This window comes from Balaenoptera ricei, chromosome 1 (assembly GCF_028023285.1).
Source record: "Balaenoptera ricei isolate mBalRic1 chromosome 1, mBalRic1.hap2, whole genome shotgun sequence".
Taxonomy (NCBI): Eukaryota; Metazoa; Chordata; class Mammalia; order Artiodactyla; family Balaenopteridae; genus Balaenoptera; species Balaenoptera ricei.
Window position 1 is genome coordinate 82,194,343 of NC_082639.1, and position 22,505 is coordinate 82,216,847.

At 37.2% G+C, this 22,505-nt stretch overlaps 1 protein-coding gene across 2 annotated transcripts in view; it reads left to right on the forward strand.

The window, feature by feature from the left end:
- CCDC18 (coiled-coil domain containing 18) overlaps window positions 1-22,505 on the forward strand; it is a 133,084-nt gene that overhangs the window by 104,829 nt on the left and 5,750 nt on the right. Inside the window, exon 31 of one of the 2 annotated variants that reach the window (XM_059926458.1) lies at window positions 4,972-5,026. In XM_059926458.1, coding sequence (XP_059782441.1) covers window positions 4,972-4,986 — 15 coding nt within the window. In that variant the 3' untranslated portion in view covers window positions 4,987-5,026. Of the gene's footprint in view, window positions 1-4,971; window positions 5,052-22,505 lie in introns of those variants that run through there. The other variant, XM_059926451.1, reaches the window with a different exon arrangement.

The following is a 22,505-nucleotide window of genomic DNA, read 5'->3' on the forward strand; positions in this document are numbered from 1 at the left end:
CAGCTAAGGCAGGGTAAGGTATTAGAGGTTTAAGAAGAGGGGAGGTATATGAAACAGTTATCTTGTAGAGTGGGAAAATATAAATGAACTAGGGAGGTCTAGTAGGATTGCCAAGGAGATAGTTTTGTTGTGTAGAACTGCCATGCAAACCAAAAGACATCTGGTGTCTTTTGTCCCTGTCTATTCTGTGCCAGCAACAGGATGTCCCTTTTTCCCCATCATAGTGACAACCAACAAGTACTCTTACAGATTTCCAGAATGTTCCCTAGGGGAGAGTACTGCTCCCTTTAAGAACCTCTGCTATATTCCAATGGCCCTTACAGTCATGGATATACAAGAGTCTTATTTTTGGTAAAATAGAATTTATATAGGATAAATTTGTGATAGATTATAGATTTACTATTCTAAATGCTTTACATAGATTAACTCATTTAATCTTTATTAACAATCTTGTGATAGGTACTATTATTATCCTAATAATACCAAATCTTCTATTTTAGTGGCTACTATTATTATTCTCACCACATAGATGAGGAAGCTGAGTCTCTGTTCTTAACCACTATTGATAATACTATTTACATAATTGTACTTATATTTCTTCAGTACTGTCTAATTATATAGTTTGGTCTTGCAACTACTTAGTCAATTAGAGATTAAGGTTGTGGGACTTAAAATTACTACACAACTGATAGAATATTTCTCACTCTAAAGGTCATTGGAAAAGATAGATGGATTTGAATATTTCAAATCAATTTACCTATTCTATTATCATGGAAACTCAGTGCAAAATACTTTAGTCAGTTCTTAAGAAAATCTAGCCGAAGTTAAATTCTGTACACATATAGTTTTATTTATTGCTAGTGTTAAAAAAAAAAGTGGAGCATGAAGTGGAGTCACTTGCCCCTAGGACAGCAAACCAAGACCTAATTGCAGCCTCTCCTAGGAATGGAATTTTAAGTCAATCATTGGAATTTTCTGATCAGCATTATCGAGGTAATCTGCCTGATAAGACCCCGGCCACCCTTCCCCCAAAGAAAGGTGACCTTGACTGAAACAATCCTTTCTTTTCTTTTGCTAATAACTGTCTTATCCTGCCCAGATTCTGCCTATTAATGCCTTCCATATTGTACAGCTCCTTTTGTTGCAGGAAGGGGGACCCCTTCCAGGGCCTGAGAGTGGACTCTTGTCTAACACTCAGAAATGAATTGTCCGAGGAGACACACGTGCTGACAAAGCAAGAGACTTTATTGGGAAGGGGCACCTGGGTGGAGAGCAAGAGGGTAAGGGAACCCAGGAGGACTGCTCTGCCACTGGCTTTCAGTCTCGGGTTTTATGGTGATGGGATTAGTTTCCAGGTTGTCTCTGGCCAATCATTTTGACTCAGGGTCCTTCCTGGTGGCACACGCATCACTCAGCCAAGATGGATTCCAGCGAGGAGAATTCTGAGAGGGTGATAGGACATATGGACTGGTGTCTCCTCTCTCCTTTTGACCTTCCCTGAATTACTCCGGTTGGTGGTAGCTTGTTAATTCTGCATTCCTTCCCAGGACCTCCTGTCTAAGGTAATTCATGCAAGTGGTTACTGTGGTCCCTGGCTAGGGCAGCAGTTTCAGTCATTGTTTCCCCTAACACTCTGAGCATCTCTCTGTTTACTAAATGAAATGCTATCTGATTCATGCATTATTCATAAAGCCAATTAGATCTTCAAATATACTTGGTTGAATTTTGTGTTTTTTTTTGTTTTTTTGTTTTTTTTTAATTATTTATTTATGGCTGTGTTGGGTCTTCGTTTCTGTGCGAGGGCTTTCTCTAGTTGCGGCAAGTGGGGGCCACTCTTCATCGCGGTGCGTGGGCCTCTCACTATCGTGGCCTTTCTTGTTGCGGAGCACAGGCTCCAGACGCGCAGGCTCAGTAATTGTGGCTCACGGGCCTAGTCGCTCCGCGGCATGTGGAATCTTCCCAGACCAGGGCTCGAACCCGTGTCCCCTGCATTAGCAGGCAGATTCTCAACCACTGCGCCACCAGGGAAGCCCCTGAATTTTGTTTTTTAACACTAGTGATACTCTGCTGAGTTTTAAATGCACTAACCACTGTTAATGCCAAAAACTTGGCCTCTGTGCACTGGTGCCGTACTGAATTTCAGAGACAGAGTTTTGGGTGAAGTAGAAAAGAATAGCTTTATTGCTTTGCCAGGCAAAGGGGGATACAGGAGGCTCGTAGCCTCAAAACCCAGGGAGTTTGGTGAGGAATTTTATAGCAGTGGTTCAAGGGCGGGGTTGCTGATAAGGATTAGGGTATGTGCAGGGCCTGTATTCCTTTCATCTGTCCTCAGGTGGTTTCCTGATGAACTTCTGTGGTTCTTGAGGTTATCAAACTGTGACTTTCTCTCTGGAATGAAGAATGCTTCATCAAGTAGTTAACATCTTCCATTTGTTGGGAGATTTAGTTCTGCAGAAGAGCTCAAAGATATTGTTATGTGTATCCCTTGAGGCAGGACCAGGACCCTGCCCCAAGGCTGCGCTATTGTTTTTGGACTGTTCCTCCCTTGTCTGTCTCTGTGTCCCCTCCCTTCCCTGATTAGCAACAGTTTGAACCTGCCCTTTGGAATTCAGGGAAGGTCATGGAGGCTGAAGCCTATTTTCTACAAACAATAAACAGGGAACACAGAAAGGCTTCTGTGCCCAGGAGACCCACAGGGTCCTGCTCGGTTTCACTGTCAATACTCATCATGACTTGAAGCTCACTTGGGACTCTTATAACTCATGAGCCTCTGTGTTGGCTTAATTTTGTCTTGGACAGAAAGGACTGGCTCTTTTGTTTGCTGAGAACTATATTTGGTGTCCTTTGGAACCTGTGCTAGGACTGATGCTTGATAAATGCTCATCTGTGGGTTTTTTTCAATTTTCTAATGGTCATTACTTACTGATTATACCTAATCTTGAGGAAAAGGTGGCTGAAGATGTCTTCTCAATGCTTTTTTCTGTAGGGCCTCCATTTTTTTTCTTTGTAATTTCACTGTTTTTTTCTAATGGAAAGTAAGAAAATTCAGAGCTAGGACAGCTACTATTGAAAGAAACTTTGACTTGCTATGGTTTTACTCTTTAACTACCTTCATGGTCATTTACATGTGCATTGCATTAATGACTGTGTACCACTTTGTAAAATTTGACATGAAGTATTTTAAATTGGGGTGTAGAACCTTGATGTACAGGCTAGTTCTTGTCCTCAGCTTGTTTCACCCATCACTAAAGTAGACATTGGGTTGGTCTCTGATTTAAAAGCAGACTTTTTAAGCTCTTTTAAAAAGCCAAGGAGACTTGTTTAAATGAAATGTTATAAAGAAACACAAATATGTCAATCAGATACAAAGATAGTTTATCTGATTGAGGGTGAATTGTGTCTGAGCTTTACCCAATTACTTGCTCACCTCTTTCATGGCTGCTCATGCAAAAACTACAGAGCAGCCTTGGATTAACTTTTAAGGAAAATAAGCAGAAGCTTAGGGCACCAAGGGAAGGGGAGCACCACAGAGTTTTTTGCCCTAGCTATCATGCCTTTAACCCTTTCACTGCCACACTTGACTATAGTAGACTTTTTTGTTATTGTCTTTATCCGCCATATTCCAATTTAATCTACACTGTTAAAAAAATCTTTCTTTGGTATGGTGAATGACTAAAGTTTTAAAGTTTGGTTTGAAGGTGTTGTCCGATATTTACATTTGTTTCCAACTCATGGTGTGAGTTTCACTTCTGTAGAGAGTAAAAACCAGCGGGCTGAGTCCTGATAGCATTTAACTCATCAGTTAATATGTGTAAAGGTGTAAAATAAAGCTCTTTATTTTAAGCAATGGAAGGGCTGGGGCCATCACTATTGGACTGTGCTTAGGACGTCCATTAGCCCTGCTCCAAAGGGTGCAATCTTAAAGTCCACTGGTGCAGCAGAAAGAACATAGAAATTGGTATGTGAGAAATGTTAAATAAGTGTTAGCTTCCTTTCTTGGAACAAGAAGATCAGCCCCAATACTGATTTTCTTAATGGTTAACTATGTTGGCAGTTCCATTCACAATAAAGCCTCTACCACAGTAGTATTTTGCTTTCAGACTCCGACAAAAGCTTCAAAACTCACAAAAAGTTACACATGCACACAATTTTGAACACAGTTTCAAGGAGTTCACAGACTTCGAGTTAAGAACTCCTGTTTTAGATTAGAGCAGTAGAAGTGTTGTGAATTAATTAGCTAATTCACAGTTTATTAGGAAGTTGAAAGGAGTATTATTTATCCCTCTTATTTTCAAAAAGAAAAGTAGTTTACAAAATATGGTCCTGTATACCGTGCAACAAGATGAAAAATGAGAATTGATAAAATCAGTGATTGGGTAACAAAAGTGGAAAACAAAAAAACAAGATGAAGTAGGAGTACAGGTAAACACCTAGAGACATGATAATATTTTCAAATTCCTGGCCCAAGCAAAGACCAAGATATGACAAGAATATTTGACCTATAGGAGTTTTAGAATCTCCTGAGACTCTTCCCTCTATTTTTCTACTTCTGTATGTTGTGCTACTTCTTTGTGCAACATTTCTCTCTTGTCTTTTTCCTTTCCTGCTCTGTTTTTTTCTCTCTTCTCTCTTTTTCATTGACTTTTTTCATGTAGCCCTTCATCTATCTTTCTTACTGTGCCTTCAGTTGAACCATAAAGTGACACCGATGTCTAAATATCTTATTTTTATTGTCACCTGTTTTTGTTTTTAAAATCAATTTAATTTAATTTTGCACTCCCTCCTAATCCCCCAACCAGATTTATTTGCTTTTTCTATCGATGTGGTCCATTATTGACATTCTGATTCATGTTTTTCAACTGACTAAATATTTTCCACTCTTGCTTTAAATTATGCCCCTCATTATTATAGTGGACTTTTAATGCTAAATCAATATTTCAAATAATAATCTATTAATTTGCATTATTCCAGGGAGAAAATTTGTAATTAAAAGAAGACGTTGATGTGATGAAAAATGGAATTTTTGGTACTGTGCTGTGTTTACTTATTATATAGAGTTCATACTTCATAGAAACTGTTATTTTATTGCTTTTGAATAAATTTTATATTTTGAATACATTTTCAGATTTTTAAAGAAAGTTCTTTCTTCTAAAACTTACTTATACTTTTTGTGAAAATTAATTCACTTTATTTATTGTTTTGGTTTAAACTTGCTACTTTCCTTTTCTTTATTTTTTATGTAGAAATCATTGTTAAAATGCATAATAAGTACATTCAGTCTACCATATTATTTGCTTATTTTTCTAGTGATACTTTATTTTTAAAACAAGTAATATGAATTTAGAGCTCATTCTGCCACAGGTTCATAATTGTATTAATAATGGCTAGCTTTTGTTGAATGTTTACCATTTATCAAGCACTATTTTAGGCATTTTATATTTGTTAACTCATTTAATCCACATGACAGTCTTGTACATGCCTTAATTTTAAAATGCTTTATTGCTAGTGCAGTTCCAGACCACTGCAAAAAAGTGAATAGCACAGTAAACAAATCAAGCATAATCAAAGTTATGTTTACATAACTATGTATGTTAGTCTGTGTAGCATTATGTCTAAAAAAAAATCAATGTACATGCCTTAATTTTAAAATGCTTTATTGCTAACAAATACTAACCATTATCTGAGCCTTCAGCATTCATTATCTTTTTTCTGGTGGAGGATCTTTCCTCTGTCTTGGTAGTGGCTGAGGCTGGGGTGTCTGTGGCAATTTCTTAACATAAGACAACAATGAAGATTGCCGCACAGATGGACCCTTCCTTTAACAAACAATTTCCTGTAGCATGCAGTGCTGTTTGACAGCCTTTTACCCACAGTAGGACTTCTTTCAGAATTGGAGTCAATCCTCTCAAATCCTGCTTTATCACCTAAGTTTATATAATATTCTAAATCCTTTGTTGTCACTTCAACAGTCTTTACAGCATCTTCACGAGGAGTAGATTCCATCCCAAGGAACTACTCTCTCTGCTCATGCATAAGAAGTAACCCCTCATTCATTCAAGTTTTATCATGAGATTGTGACAATTCAGTCAAAACTTCAGGCTCCACTTCTGATTCTAGTTCTCTTGCTGCTTCCTCCACTAAAGTCTTAAACCCCTCCAAGTCATCCAGGAGGTTTGGGATTAACTTCTTCCAAATTCTTATGAGTGTTAGTATTTTGTCCTCCCATGAATCACAAATGTTCTTAATGGTATTTAGCATGGTGAATCCTTTCTAGCAGGTTTTCAGTTTACTTTGCGCAGATCAATCAGAGGAATCACTCACTATGGCAGCTATAGCCTTACAAACTTTATTTCTCAAATAATAACACTTGAAAGTGGAAATTGCTCCTTGATCCATGGGCTGCAGAATGGACGTTGTGTTAAGCAGGCATGAAGGCAACATTAATCTCATTGTACATCTCCATCCAAGCTCTTGGTGACCAGGTGTGTTGTAAATGAGCAGTAATATTTTGAAAGGAATCTTTTTTTCTGAGCAGTAGGTCTCAACAGTGGGATTCAAATATTCAGTAAACCATGTTGTAGACAGATGTACTGTCATCCAGGATTTATTGTTGCATTTACAGAGTGCAGGCAGAGTAGATTTAGCATAATTCTTAAGTGCCGTAGGATTTTCAGAATGGTAAATGAGCATTGGCTTCAACTTCAAGTCACAGCTGCGTTAGCCCCTGACAAGAAAGTCAGCCTGTCTTTGAAGCTTTGAAACCAGGTATTGACTTCTCCTCTCTAGCTATGAAAGTCCTGATGGCATCTTCTTCCAATAGAAGGCTGTTTAGTCTGTGCTTAAAGTCTATTGTTTAGTGTAGCCACCTTCATTAATTATCTTAGGTAGATCTTCGGGATAACTTGCAGCTTCTACATCAGCGCTTGCTGCTTCACCTTGTACTTTGATGTTGGGAGATGGTGTCTTTCCTTAAACCTCATGAACCAGCCTCTGCTAGCTTCAAACTTTTCTTCTGTAGCTTCCTCACCTCTCAGCCTCCACCAAATTGAGGAGAATTAGGGCCTTGATTATGCTTTGGCTTAAGGGAATGTTGTGACTGGTTTGATCTTCTATTCAAATCACTAAAACCTTTTTCATATCAACAATAAGCAACATAAAGTACCTAGGAAAAAATTTAATATAAGACATGAAGACCTGTATATTAAAAAGTTCAAAACACTGCCAAGACAAAGATTTAAAGAGAAAGAGAATATATACCACATTAATGATGTTCAATATTGCTAAGATGTCAGTTCTATCTCAAATTGATGTATAGATTCAATGCAGACCCAAACAAAATTCCAATAGATTTTTTTAAAGACTTTGACAAGCTGATTCTAACAGTTAATTGGAAATGTCAAGGACCTAGAGGAGACAAATAATCTTGAAAAAGAACAAAGTTGGAGGACTTACACTATACTACCTGACTTCAAGAATTATTATGAAGTTACAATTCAATAGAACTAAAAAGAGTTCATAAATATATCAGTGGAACATAACAGATTATGTATTTATATATTTATATGATTTAATATATATTTATATATATATATAATATGTAAAGGTATATATTTAACTGATTTTCAGCAAGGCACCAAAGTAATTCAATGTTGAAAGGAAAGCCCTCAACAAATAATGATGGAACTGTTGGAGAAACTTAAGGGGGGAAAAAATAATCTCATTTCTACCTCATATTATATTTTAAAATTAAGTCAGGGTGGATTATAGACCTAAATGTAAAATCTAAAACTTTAAAGATTCTAGAAGAAACATAGGAGAATAACTTCATGACTTTGGAGTATGTAGAGATTTCTTAGGACCCAAAGAGCACTAGTTATAAAAGTTAATGAATGACTTGATCAAAATGAAAAGCTTCTCTTAAATCTCTCAGCATTAAGAAAATGAAGACACATACTACAGAGAGAGAGCTATAAATATATGAAACAGAAAACTTGCATTCAAAATTTGTAAAAAACTCACTATAAATTAAAAGAAAATTTTAAATCCCAATTTAAAAATAGGTAAGGGGACTTCCCTGGCTGTCCAGTGGTTAAGACTCCATGCTCCCAATGAAGGGGGCCTGGGTTCAATCCCTGGTTGGGGAACTAAGATTCCGCATGCTGCACAGCATGGCCAAAAAACAAAAAAAAAGGTAAAAGACTTAAACAGATGCTTCACAGAATAACATATGTGAGTGGTCATGTGCACATTTAAAAGTGTTCAACATCTTTAGTCATTAAGAAAATAAAAATAAAACCACAATAGGCTACCCATGAGAATAGCTAATATTAACAAATAAACAAAAAAAAAAAGAATAGCTAATATTAAAATAACTGGTAACACCAAATGATGTGGAACATCTAGAATCACTTTGGAAAATTCTTTGGCAGTTCCTTTTAATTTCTACATAGAGCTATTATATGATCCAGCAATACCACTCCTAGATATTTAGCCAAAAGAAATGAAAATATACGTATACCAAAAGACTTGTACATTAATGTTCATAGTACCATTTCTCATTTATAGCCAAAAACTAGAAAAACTCAAATGTCCATGAGTATAAGAATGAATAGGCAACTTGATACATTCACAGTTAAGTACTATAAAAAGAATAAACTGTTATACAGAATAAATGGATACATATCAAAAATATACTGAATGAAAAAAGCTATACATAAAACTAAATACTATATGACTCCATTTATATGAATTTTAAGAACAAACAAAACTGATCAAGCCTCTTAGATAGCCTCAACCACCAGAGGGCAGACAACAGAAGCAAGAAAAACTATAATCCTGCAGCCTGTGGACCAAAAACCACAGTTACAGAAAGATAGAGAAGATGAAAAGGCAGAGGGCTATGTACCAGATGAAGGAACAAGAAAAAACCCCAGAAAAACAACTAAATGAAGTGGAGATAGGCAACCTTCCAGAAAAAGAATTCAGAATAATGATAGTGAAGATGATCCAGGACCTTGGAATAAGAATGGAGGCAAAGATTGAGAAGATGCAAGAAATGATTAACAAAGACCTAGAAGAATTAAAGAACAAACAAACAGAGATGACCAATACAATAACTGAAATGAAAACTACACTAGAAGGAATCAATAGCAGAATAACTGAGGCAGAAGAACGGATAAGTGACCTGGAAGACAGAATGATGGAATTCACTGCTGCGGAACAGACTAAAGAAAAAAGAATGAAAAGAAATGAAGACAGCCTAAGAGACCTCTGGGATAACATTAAACGCAACAACATTCGCATTATAGGGGTCCCAGAAGGAGAAGAGAGAGAGAAAGGACCAGAGAAAATATTTGAAGAGATTATAGTCGAAAACTTCCCTAACATGGGAAAGGAAATAGCCACCCAAGTCCAGGAAGCGCAGAGAGTCCCATACAGGATAAACCCAAGGAGAAACACGCCGAGACACATAGTAATCAAAGTGGCAAAAATTAAAGACAAAGAAAAATTATTGAAAGCAGCAAGGGAAAAACGACAAATAACATACAAGGGAACTCCCATAAGGTTAACAGCTGATTTCTCAGCAGAAACTCTGCAAGCCAGAAGGGAGTGGCATGATATACTTAAAGTGATGAAAGGGAAGAACCTACAACCAAGATTACTCTACCCGGCAAGGATCTCATTTAGATTTGATGGAGAAATCAAAAGCTTTACAGACAAGCAAAAGCTAAGAGAATTCAGCACCACCAAACCAGCTCTACAACAAATGCTAAAGGAACTTCTCTAAGTGGGAAACACAAGAGAAGAAAAGGACCTACAAAAACAAACACAAAACAATTAAGAAAATGGTCATAGGAACATACATATCGATTATTACCTTAAACGTGAATGGATTAAATGCCCCAACCAAAAGACATAGACTGGCTGAATGGATACAAAAACAAGACCCATCTATATGCTGTCTACAAGAGACCCACTTTAGACCTAGGGACACATACAGACTGAAAGTGAGGGGATGGAAAAAGATATTCCATGCAAATGGAAATCAAAAGAAAGCTGGAGTAGCTATACTCATATCAGATAAAATAGACTTTAAATTAAAGAATGTTACAAGAGACAAGGAAGGACACTACATAATGATCCAGGGATCAATCCAAGAAGAAGATATAACAATTATAAATATATATGCACCCAACATAGGAGCACCTCAATACATAAGGCAACTGCTAACAGCTATAAAAGAGGAAATCGACAGTAACACAATAATAGTGGGGGACTTTAACACCTCACTTACACCAATGGACAGATCATCCAAAATGAAAATAAATAAGGAAACAGAAGCTTTAAATGACACAATAGACCAGATAGATTTAATTGATATATATCGGACATTCCATCCAAAAACAGCAGATTACACGTTCTTCTCAAGTGCGCACGGAACATTCTCCAAGATAGATCACATCTTGGGTCACAAATCAAGCCTCAGTAAATTTAAGAAAATTGAAATCATATCAAGCATCTTTTCTGACCACAACGCTATGAGATTAGAAATGAATTACAGGGAAAAAAACGTAAAAAGGACAAACACATGGAGGCTAAACAATACGTTACTAAATAACCAAGAGATCACTGAAGAAATCAAAGAGGAAATCAAAAAATACCTAGAGACAAATGACAATGAAAACACGACGACCCAAAACCTATGGGATGCAGCAAAAGCAGTTCTAAGAGGGAAGTTTATAGCTATACAAGCCTACCTAAAGAAACAAGAAAAAGCTCAAGTAAACAATCTAACCTTACACTTAAAGAAACTAGAGAAAGAAGAACAAACAAAACCCAAAGTTAGCAGAAGGAAAGAAATCATAAAGATCAGAGCAGAAATAAATGAAATAGAAACAAAGAAAACAATAGCAAAGATCAATAAAACTAAAAGTTGATTCTTTGAGAAGATAAACAAAATTGATAAACCATTAGCCAGACTCATCAAGAAAAAGAGGGAGAGGACTCAAATCAATAAAATCAGAAATGAAAAAGGAGAAGTTACAACAGACACTGCAGAAATACAAAGCATCCTAAGAGACTACTACAAGCAACTTTATGCCAATAAAATGGACAACCTGGAAGAAATGGACAAATTCTTAGAAAGGTATAACCTTCCAAGACTGAACCAGGAAGAAATAGAAAATATGAACAGACCAATCACAAGTAATGAAATTGAAACTGTGATTAAAAATCTTCCAACAAACAAAAGTCCAGGACCAGATGGCTTCACAGGTGAATTCTATCAAACATTTAGAGAAGAGCTAACACCCATCCTTCTCAAACTCTTCCAAAAAATTGCAGAGGAAGGAACACTCCCAAACTCATTCTATGAGGCCACCATCACCCTGATACCAAAACCAGACAAAGACACTACAAAAAAAGAAAATTACAGACCAATATCACTGATGAATATAGATGCAAAAATCCTCAACAAAATACTAGCAAACAGAATCCAACAACACATTAAAAGGATCATACACCACGATCAAGTGGGATTTATCCCAGGGATGCAAGGATTCTTCAATATACGCAAATCAATCAATGTGATACACCATATTAACAAATTGAAGAATAAAAACCATATGATCATCTCAATAGATGCAGAAAAAGCTTTTGACAAAATTCAACACCCATTTCTGATAAAAACTCTCCAGAAAGTGGGCATAGAGGGAACCTACCTCAACATAATAAAGGCCATATATGACAAACCCACAGCAAACATCATTCTCAATGGTGAAAAACTGAAAGCATTTCCTCTAAGATCAGGAACAAGACAAGGATGTCCACTCTCGCCACTATTATTCAACATAGTTTTGGAAGTCCTAGCCACGGCAATCAGAGAGAAAAAGAAATAAAAGGAATACAAATTGGAAAAGAAGAAATAAAACTGTCACTGTTTGCGGATGACATGATACTATACATAGAGAATCCTAAAACTGCCACCAGAAAACTGCTAGAGCTAATTAATGAATATGGTAAAGTTGCAGGATACAAAATTAATGCACAGAAATCTCTTGCATTCCTATACACTAATGATGAAAAATCTGAAAGAGAAATTATGGAAACACTCCCATTTACCATTGCAACAAAAAGAATAAAATACCTAGGAATAAACCTACCTAGGGAGACAAAAGACCTGTATGCAGAAAACTATAAGACACTGATGAAAGAAATTAAAGATGATACAAATAGATGGAGAGATATACCATGTTCTTGGATTGGAAGAATCAACATTGTGAAAATGAGTATACTACCCAAAGCAATCTACAGATTCAATGCAATCCCTATCAAATTACCAATGGCATTTTTTACGGAGCTAGAACAAATCATCTTAAAATTTGTATGGAGACACAAAAGACCCCGAATAGGCAAAGCAGTCTTGAGGCAAAAAAATGGAGCTGGAGGAATCAGACTCCCTGACTTCAGACTATACTACAAAGCTACAGTAATCAAGACAATATGGTACTGGCACAAAAACAGAAACATAGATCAATGGAACAAGATAGAAAGCCCAGAGATTAACCCACGCACCTATGGTCAACTAATCTATGACAAAGGAGGCAAAGATATACAATGGAGAAAAGACAGTCTCTTCAATAAGTGGTGCTGGGAAAACTGGACAGCTACATGTAAAAGAATGAAATTAGAATACTCCCTAACACCATACACAAAAATAAACTCAAAATGGATTAGAGACCTAAATATAAGACTGGACACTATAAAACTCTTAGAGGAAAACATACGAAGAACAGAACACTCTTTGACATAAATCACAGCAAGATCTTTTTTGATCCACCTCCTAGAGTAATGGAAATAAAAACAAAAATAAACAAGTGGGACCTCATGAAACTTCAAAGCTTTTGCACAGCAAAGGAAACCATAAACAAGACGAAAAGACAACCCTCAGAATGGGAGAAAATATTTGCAAATGAATCAACGGACAAAGGATTAATCTCCAAAATATATAAACAGCTCATTCAGCTCAATATCAAAGAAACAAACACCCCAATCCAAAAATGGGCAGAAGACCTAAATAGACATTTCTCCAAAGAAGACATACAGACGGCCACGAAGCACATGAAAAGATGCTCAACATCACCAATTATTAGAGAAATGCAAATCAAAACTACAATGAGGTATCACCTCACTCCTGTTAGAATGGGCATCATCAGAAAATCTACAAACAACAAATGCTGGAGAGGGTGTGGTGAAAAGGGAACCCTCTTGCACTGTTGGTGGGAATGTAAATTGATACAGCCACTATGGAGAACAATATGGAGGTTCCTTAAAAAACTAAAAATAGAATTACCATATGACCCAGCAATCCCACTACTGGGCATATACCCAGAGAAAACCGTAATTCAAAAAGACACATGCACCCGAATGTTCATTGCAGCACTATTTACAATAGCCAGGTCATGGAAGCAACCTAAATGCCCATCAGCAGACAAATGGATAAAGAAGATGTGGTACATATATACAATGGAATATTACTCAGCCATAAAAAGGAACGAAATTGAGTCATTTGTTGAGACGTGGATGGATCTAGAGACTGTCATACAGAGTGAAGTAAGTCAGAAAGAGAAAAACAAATATCGTATATTAATGCATGTATGCGGAACCTAGAAAAATGGTACAGATGAGCCAGTTTGCAGGGCAGAAGTTGAGACACAGATGTAGAGAATGGACATATGGACACCAAGGGGGGAAAACTGCGGTGGGGTGGGGATGGTGGTGTGCTGAATTGGGCGATTGGGATTGACATGTATACACTGATGTGTATAAAACTGATGCCTAATAAGAACCTGCAGTATAAAAAAACAAACAAAACAACTAATACTAAACTTTCATTGGGTTATTTGTATGGAAACATGTTAATATAAATGTTTCAGACATTACATGAAATTTCTAAAAATCTTATATTTGTATTTGTATGGAAATATGTATGGAAATATGTTAATATAAATGTTTCAGACATTACATGAAATTTCTAAAAATCATATTTGTATTTGTATGGAAATATGTATGGAAATATGTTAATATAAATGTTTCAGACATTACATGAAATTTCTAAAAATCTTATATTTGTACTTGTATGGAAATATGTATGGAAATATGTTAATATAAATGTTTCAGACATTACATGAAATTTCTAAAAATCTTATATGTTCTGGTATAATGTTATAAGTAATAATCCTATTTATTACTTTAAAATGTATATCTCAGAAATAACTAATTTTCTTGTCAACTGCATTATTATGAACTGTCATCAAATCTTTAACCGTGGTCATTTTTAAGTCTTTTGTCATTTACAGACAGTTCTGGGTGTACTCTGATGATTTTGCAAATATGTTCCTATAAAAGGGTTTCATCTTCAAGAAATACATGGAAAAGACTCTGACAAGTACAGGTTTCTGGTAACGGACTGTACTGCTGAACTGAATGAATAAGCATTTTCAGAACTCTAATGAAAAACTGATGAACTCATAAAAGTGCTAACAAAAGATCAAGATGAAAAAAAAAAAATTAATTACATGGGACTGAGTGAACTGATGAGGATGAGTATAATTTTTGTGACTTTCTGTCTGAATTTGAAAAAAAAAAAAAAAAATTCCACAAGGACTCAGAGGCAAAGAATATACAAATCAATTTTCACTGCAAAGTAAAGGAGCTGTTACAGTGGAGGATTACTGGACTGAATGTCAATACTATGACATAGTATGAGTGTGTTTCATGTTTGGTAATTGCAATCATTGTTGCTTTTGTTGTGGTCATCCATGTACAATGCTTGGTGTCAGTCGATTTATCTCTTGTAAAAATAAAATACAGTGTGTGTGTGTGTGAAAAAATAAAAAAAAAAAAAAAAAAAAAAAAAAGAACAAACAAAACTGATATATAATAGAAATCAAAACAGTGCTTGTCTCTCAAGGGTGGGGAATTGAATAGAAAAGGGACAGGGGGGACTTCCCTGGTGGCACAGTGGTTAAGAATCCGCCTGCCAATGTATGGGACCCTGGTTCGATCCCTGGTCTGGGAAGATCCCACATGCCACGGAGCAACTAAGCCTTTGCGCCACAACTACTGAGCCTGCGCTCTAGAGCCCATGAGACACAACTACTGAGGCCATGTGCCACAACTACTGAAGCCCACACACCTAGAGCCTGTGCTCCGCAGCAAAAGAAGCCACCGCAATGAGAAGCCCGCGCATCGCAACGAAGAATAGCCCCCGCTCACCGCAACTAGAGAAAGCCCGCGCACAGCAACGAAGACCCAAAGCAGACAAACAAACAAACAAACAAATAAATAAATAAATAAAATTTAAATGACGATCTTTAAAAAAAAAAAGGTGCTTTAAAAAAAAAAGAAGAGGGACAGGAGGAAACTTTCTGAGATGATAGAAATGTTCTATCCTGATTAGGTTGTTTGCTACATAGGTATATACGTTTGACAAAACTCATTGACTTATGTGCTTACAATAGCTGAATTTCACTGTTCATAAATTCTATATTAATAATAAAAATTTAGATATTTAGAAAGAAGAAATGGGCTTAGAGATAATATAGATCTGGATTTGATCATTGTTTCTTCACTTTTATTATAAGCACATGACGTGGAGCTAGTTATTGAATAACTGAACTTTAGTCTCCTTAAATGTAAAATAGAAGCAGTAGCTACCTCAGCAGCTTATGGTGAAGATAAAATTAGATAATGCACATGAAATACTAGCATACTACCTGAAAAGAGTAAATACTCAATAGACAATAACTGCTATCATTGAGGCAGTATAATGATGAGGTCAAGAGTGTGGGCTTTAGACCAGATTACTTCTGAACCAGTTCAGAGCCTGACTTTGCCACCAATTTACTGTGTCACTTTGGGCAAGTTATTTAATCTCTATGTGCCTTTGTTTCCTTAATTATAAAGTAGAATAACAGCACATACCTTAAATGGTTGTTATGAGTATTAAACAAGTCAAATACACTTAGAGCACTTAGAATACTACCTGGCACATAGTAAGTGAACAGTGAATGCTAACTGTTACCTGCAGTTATTATTCATTTTCTTATTCAACCTAGATATTATGATGGTCTGTCTCTTCAAATCACTCCCTTGCCATTATCCTGAAATTGTTAGTTCTTTGGTTACACGGAAAAGCTTTACTGAATTCATTATCTATCCTTTTTTTCCCCTATATTTAAGTTGTTATATATTGAGAAAAGCATACAGCCGTGCTGTGGTGAAGACTACTAATTTTTCACCGAAATCAGTTCTTTTCCTTTTTCTATAATTACAGAGTTTTAGCTGGGCCAGTGGCCAGGCACTGTATTTCCCAGCCTCTCCAGTGACTAAGTTCTCACCAGAAGACTACAAGCAGAAATGTGTAAAACTTCAGGTGTGGGCATTAAAATATTACGTACATGCTCCTCCAAGTTCTTTTCCTTTCTCTAGAGCTGGAATTGCCTGCAACCCAACTTCAATCATATAGATGAGGAAAACACCATAGGAGATGGCAGAAAAACAATATAGAAAGAACCTGCATGCCTATGTGACCTGGAGCACTTTCCTTGGACTATTACATGAGAGAGAAATAAAATTGTCTTTTTAAGCAACTGAATTTTGAGGATCTCTTTGTAAAGTAGCTTAACCTTACCCTAATTTTACACCATTGCCTAAAAATTCTTTGTATTAATCTTTATCTCCACTTGGATCAAATCTTAACTACTTCTCTTAAGTCTGTCATGACACCCACACACAGATACATATTTAGCAGGTGACTTTACCTCCTGCTTCAAAGAATGAATGGCAGCCATCAGAAGAGAATTCCTACAATTTCCTGCTCCTACATTTACAAACTTAATCTGCACTCTTTGTCATCTGAGTGAAGTCTAGGTTTCCCTCTAGGTAATCTGTTTACCTGTATTTTGGATCCCTTTCTGTATTCTCAGGGACTTTCCTTCATCAGTTATCTCGTCTCATCTCTATTGTCAGTCTTTTCCTGTGCACTAGCTTTTTCTCATCAACATTAAACATATCCAAGTCTCACCTAACCTAAAAAAGAAAAACCTTATCCTCAATCCCACATCCTCAGTCTAGCTACCCATCTTGTCATGCACTTACATGGCCCAGATTCTTGAAAGAGTTGATTAAACTATCTGCTTCTGTTTCATTTCCCCTCCCTTCTCATGTGCCTGCAAGAAATCTAGCTTTTTTGGGCATTTCCCAGGCATATCCCAGAACCCCCCCATGAATGCTTTATGTCCTTTTTTCTTTTAATACATCTTTATTGGAGTATAATTGCTTTACAATGTTGTATTAGTTTCTGCTGTACAATAAAGTGAATCAGCTATATTCATACATACATCCCCATATCCCCTCCCTCTTGAGCCTCCCTCCCACCCTCCCTATCCCACCCCTCTAGGTCGTCACAAAGCACTGAGCCGATCTCCCTGTGCTATGCAGCAGCTTCCCACTAGCTAGCTATTTTACATTTGGCACTGTATATATGTCAATGCTACTCTGTCACTACGTCCCAGCCTCCCGTTCCCCACCATGTCCTCAAGTCCATTCTCATCGTCTGCGTCTTTATTCCTGCCCTACCACTAGGTTCATCAGTACCATTTTTCTAGATTCCATATATATGCATTAGCATACGGTATTTGTTTTTCTCTTTCTGACGTACTTCACTCTGTATGACAGACTCTAGGTCCATCCACCTCACTACAAGTAACTCAATTTCGTTCCTTTTTATGGCTGAGTAATATTCCATTGTATATATGTGCCACATCTTCTTTATCCATTCATCTGTCAATGGACATTTAGGTTGTTTCCATGTCCTGGCTATTGTAAATAGTGCTGCAATGAACATTGTGGTACATATATCTTTTTGAATTATGGTTTTCTCAGGCTGTATGCCCAGTAGTGGGATTGTTGGGTCATATGGTAGTTCTATTTTTAGTGTTTTAGGGAATCTCTGTAGTGGCTGTATCAATTTACATTCCCACCAACAGTGCAGGAGGGTTCCCTTTTCTCCACACCCTCTCCAGCATTTACTGTTTCTAGATTTTTTGATGATGGCCATTCTGACCGGTGTGAGGTGATACCTCATGGTGGTTTTGATTTGCATTTCTCTAATGGTTAGTGATGTTGAGCATCTTTTCATGTGTTTGTTGGCCATCTGTATGTCATTTTTGGAGAAATGTCTATTTATATCCTTTAAATTCACCCTGGTTGTCAGTTGTCACCTTAGCCAGAGAGGCAAAACTAACAGTATAGATACCCTAACTGGCCATTCTAAACCTTTGATTTACTTTAAAACTATTCAAGAGATGCATGCATAATAGATGAGACCATATTTTGTTTTCAGTAGATGTCCAATTAATTCCACTTTGTTCTAATTTCATGGTTACCATGTAACCTTGTAATTATACCTTTGCTTCCCACACAACTTTTTATTAGTAAAATGAGGATATAATAATGTGCCAGTATGACTGTCTAGTAAATTTCACTTATAAATTAGTATTTGTGTTAAGTATCAGTCTTTCATGAATGATTGCCATGAATCAGATTTTCTGAATGACTAGATTTTGTTATCTGCAAAGCTGAGGATCAAGCCATAGGCCACAGTAGCATCATGAGGGAATACCATGACATGGCTCTCTTTTGAGGAGTCAGTTTGCTGTCTGAAGATAAAGCCCTACAGCTTGCTATACACATAAAGTTAAAAAAAAAGAAAGTATACACTAATAGGCAGAGTGAACACAGTGCATTCTTACTCAGGACAAATAAAACAACTTTTTGTGGGCAGAGAAGAGGGGTATTGTTCTTAAATCTGTGCCTCTCTAAAGGGAAGATTTTTAAGACCTAGGAGGCGCCAAACTCGTTTTGTACTTAATGGATTGACAAAACAGCTATAGAATGAAAGCAAGGTATAATTTAAAGGTGAAGGAGTACTAGAAAATTTTAGAATTAATACACTGTAAATTAGGTCAAATTTTGTTAGAGCTGGGATCACTATTTCAAACACTACTGTCAGTGGCTCTGGTTATTTAACCAAGTAATGAAAACCAACATGGACTCATAAGCTCAAGTCTAAAAGAAACTAAGACCAGTTTGAAAGAAAACAAATTTCAGCTATAAGGAAGATATTTAATCAAAATGAAAAAGTACAGATACAATAATGAAAATATTAAATTTTCATTTCATTACTCTGTGTCATATAAAATACAACATTTCCTCTATCAAAGCTTGAAGTTTACTTAGCAAATTAGTAAAAGTTTCTCAAACAAAATGATGATGAGCTTACTGAAAGAATTGTGTAATTCAATAAATATCTGGTTTTGTTCTCTGTACCTACTGACATGTTGTAGGGATGTGGAGAACTAGGAAGATGAGAGAAGTTGGGTATAACGCATTTTGACAGCCTAAGATTCTGGAGACCTATTTTTGTTACTCATGATTCAACTTCTAAGGAAATTTTTGAGGTTTTTTTTAAGAGAACAGTTTGTACTAAGAAGTTTCACTGAGGCTTGGTGGAATAAGACTCATCTGTGAAATACACCAATGGGTGATTATTGAATCCCTTGTTCAGGAATAGATGTACAAAAATAAATGTAGCTTAAGAAGTTATACTAAATGAAACCTGGGAGAAGAAGCATGATGACACTCAATTGAGTGAGGATTAAAGAAGAGATAAACAAGTGATTTAACTGTAGGAGATACTATGGGCCATACCAACTATTTGTGGACAAGTCTTTCTTAATACTGATCAGGAAATTGGTACAAAGGCATGGTACAGTAGTGATGGATGATTTCAACTCTCCAGTCAGCTACTAGACATTCTGTTCTGCTAAAAATAGAGCAGTTGATTAAAAAGGGGGCTGAATACCAGGATAATGATGTAAGTAATGTAGAGAGCTGCTACTTTGGACTTTATTCTGATTGACAATTAACGGATTTGAAAAATGACAGAAGAAGTGAGCATGTCAGCTTGGAATTAGTAAAATCTGGGCCTGCTGGGCACGGTCAGAAATGTACCTTCAGGGAATTCCCTGGCGGTCCAGTGGTTAGGATGTGGGCTTTCACTGCCATGGGCCCAGGTTTGATCCCTGGTTGGGGAACTAAGATCCCACAAGCCATGCGTCACAGCCAAAAAAAGAAAAAAAAGAAAAAAAAAGAAATGCCTTCAATTTTAGGAAAAAAATATTTCAAAGATTAGGAGAAAAACGTGGCAACCTAAATGTCCATCAACAGATGAATGAATAAAGAAGATGAGGTATATACACAATGGACTACTACTCAGCCATAAAAAAACAAAACAAAAAAATGAAATAATGCCATTTGCAGCAACATGGATGGACCTAGAGATTATCATACTAAGTGAAGTAAGTCAGAAAGAGAAAGACAAATACCATATGTGATCACTTATATGTGTAATCTAAAATACGACGTAAGTGAACTTATTTAGGAAACAGGAATAGACTCAAAGACTTAGAAAACAAACTTATGGTTACCAGAGTGGGGCAGGGGGGAGGATAAATTAGGAGTTTGGGATTAGCAGATACAAACTACTATATATAAAGTAGATAAACAACAAGGTCCTGCTGTATAGCACAGGGAACTATATTCAATATCTTGTAATAAACCATAATGGAAAAGAATATGAAAAAGAATATATATATATATATATAATCACTGAATCACTTTGCTGCACACCAGAAACTAATAGAACATTGTAAATCAACTATACTTCAATTTAAAACATTTACTAGGGCCAGCAGTACATACAAGCCATCTGGAGTCTATGTTAATGCTCCTGAATTTTGTCAAAATAATCTTCAGGGACCTCAGTTGTCTTGACAGTCCATAAAACCATTATGCTTGTCATGATACCATATATATAGTATATTGATGCCATACTAGTCAGACTTGGCAAGCAGGAAATGACAAATACTCTTGATGCTCTAGTAAGATATATACTTGCCAGAGAGTGGAAGAAAAGGCCTGTAAAGATTCAGACACCTGCCACATCACTGACATCTTCAAGATTCCAGTGGTCTAGGGATTGATGAGACAACCCTGCTAAGTAAAGGACAAGTTATTATACCTTACTCCATACGACTGAGAAAGAAACACAACACTTGATGGGTCTATTTGGATTTTGGAAACAGTATATACTGCTCCAAACCATTTACTGGGGAATTTAGAAGGTTGTCAGATTTAAGTGAGGATGATTATGCTGTAGGTCCAGGCTGCAATGCAAATTGCCCTGCTGCTCAGATCATATGATTTGGCAGATCTCTTGGTAGTAGAGTATCCATGGTAGATAAAAACAGTAAGAGGGGGCTTCCCTGGTGGCGCAGTGGTTGAGAGTCTGCCTGCTAATGCAGGGGACACGGGTTCGAGCCCTGGTCTGGGAAGATCCCACATGCCGCGGAGCAACTGGGCCCGTGAGCCACAACTGCTGAGCCTGCGCGTCTGGAGCCTGTGCTCCGCAACGAGAGAGGCCACGATAGTGAGAGGCCCGCGCACCGCGATGAAGAGTGGCCCCCGCTTGCCGCAGCTGGAGAAGGCCCTCGCACAGAAACGAAGACCCAACACAGCCAAATAAATAAATAATTAATTAATTAATTAATTAAAGGTGCTAATAATTTAAAAAAAAAAAAAAAACAGTAAGAGGAATCTCTCACAAGCCCTAATGAGAGAGCTGTAGCACAAACACCCTGGGGTTCTGGAGCAAAGTCATACTTTCTGCAGCAGAGAACTACATGCTTTTTGAAAAGCATCTCCTGCCATGCTATTGAGCACATGTCCACGAGACATCAAGTGACTATGTGACAAGAGCTGTCCATTATTAGCTAATTTAGCAGTAATCTATTATATAATGAAAACGATAGGTCAGAGACCAAGCTTGGGGAGATTTAAAAGGAACAAGTAAGCTACATAAAAAAGGGATCTAGACCCCCATGTCACCATCTCTTTTACAGTAACATGTCTCCTTTAGCTTACACCTACATGACTTTATTGGGGGGATGGTCTGTAGGATAGATGATGGAGGAGGAAAAAGCTTAGACTTGGTTTAAAGAGGAATTGACTCCATAAAGGTTGTGTGGGTCCTTGGCGGCATAGGAAGGAAGCCGAGGGGAGAACAAGAAAGACAGACGTGAGGGGCCCTCGGGGAGGAGTGGGAGAGGAGCAGAGGGTGATTTCCCCACCCACTCGGGCACCAGGAGCCTCCTGAGCTCCCAGGTGAGGTCCCCTGCCCTCTGAGACCAGGGATGGGAGGCACGCCTGGGTCCCTTCTGTTCCTTGAGCCTAAGCCCCACAGCCTACAGCCCCCAGGGCCTTTTCCAGCCCTGTGGGTCCTAAGCGTAGGCCCCACCCACTGCTTAAACCTAGCCCATAGGCCCCGCCCTCCACAGCCAAGGCCTTCCCCCCCCCCCCTTTTTTTGTTTTTCTTTTCCCTC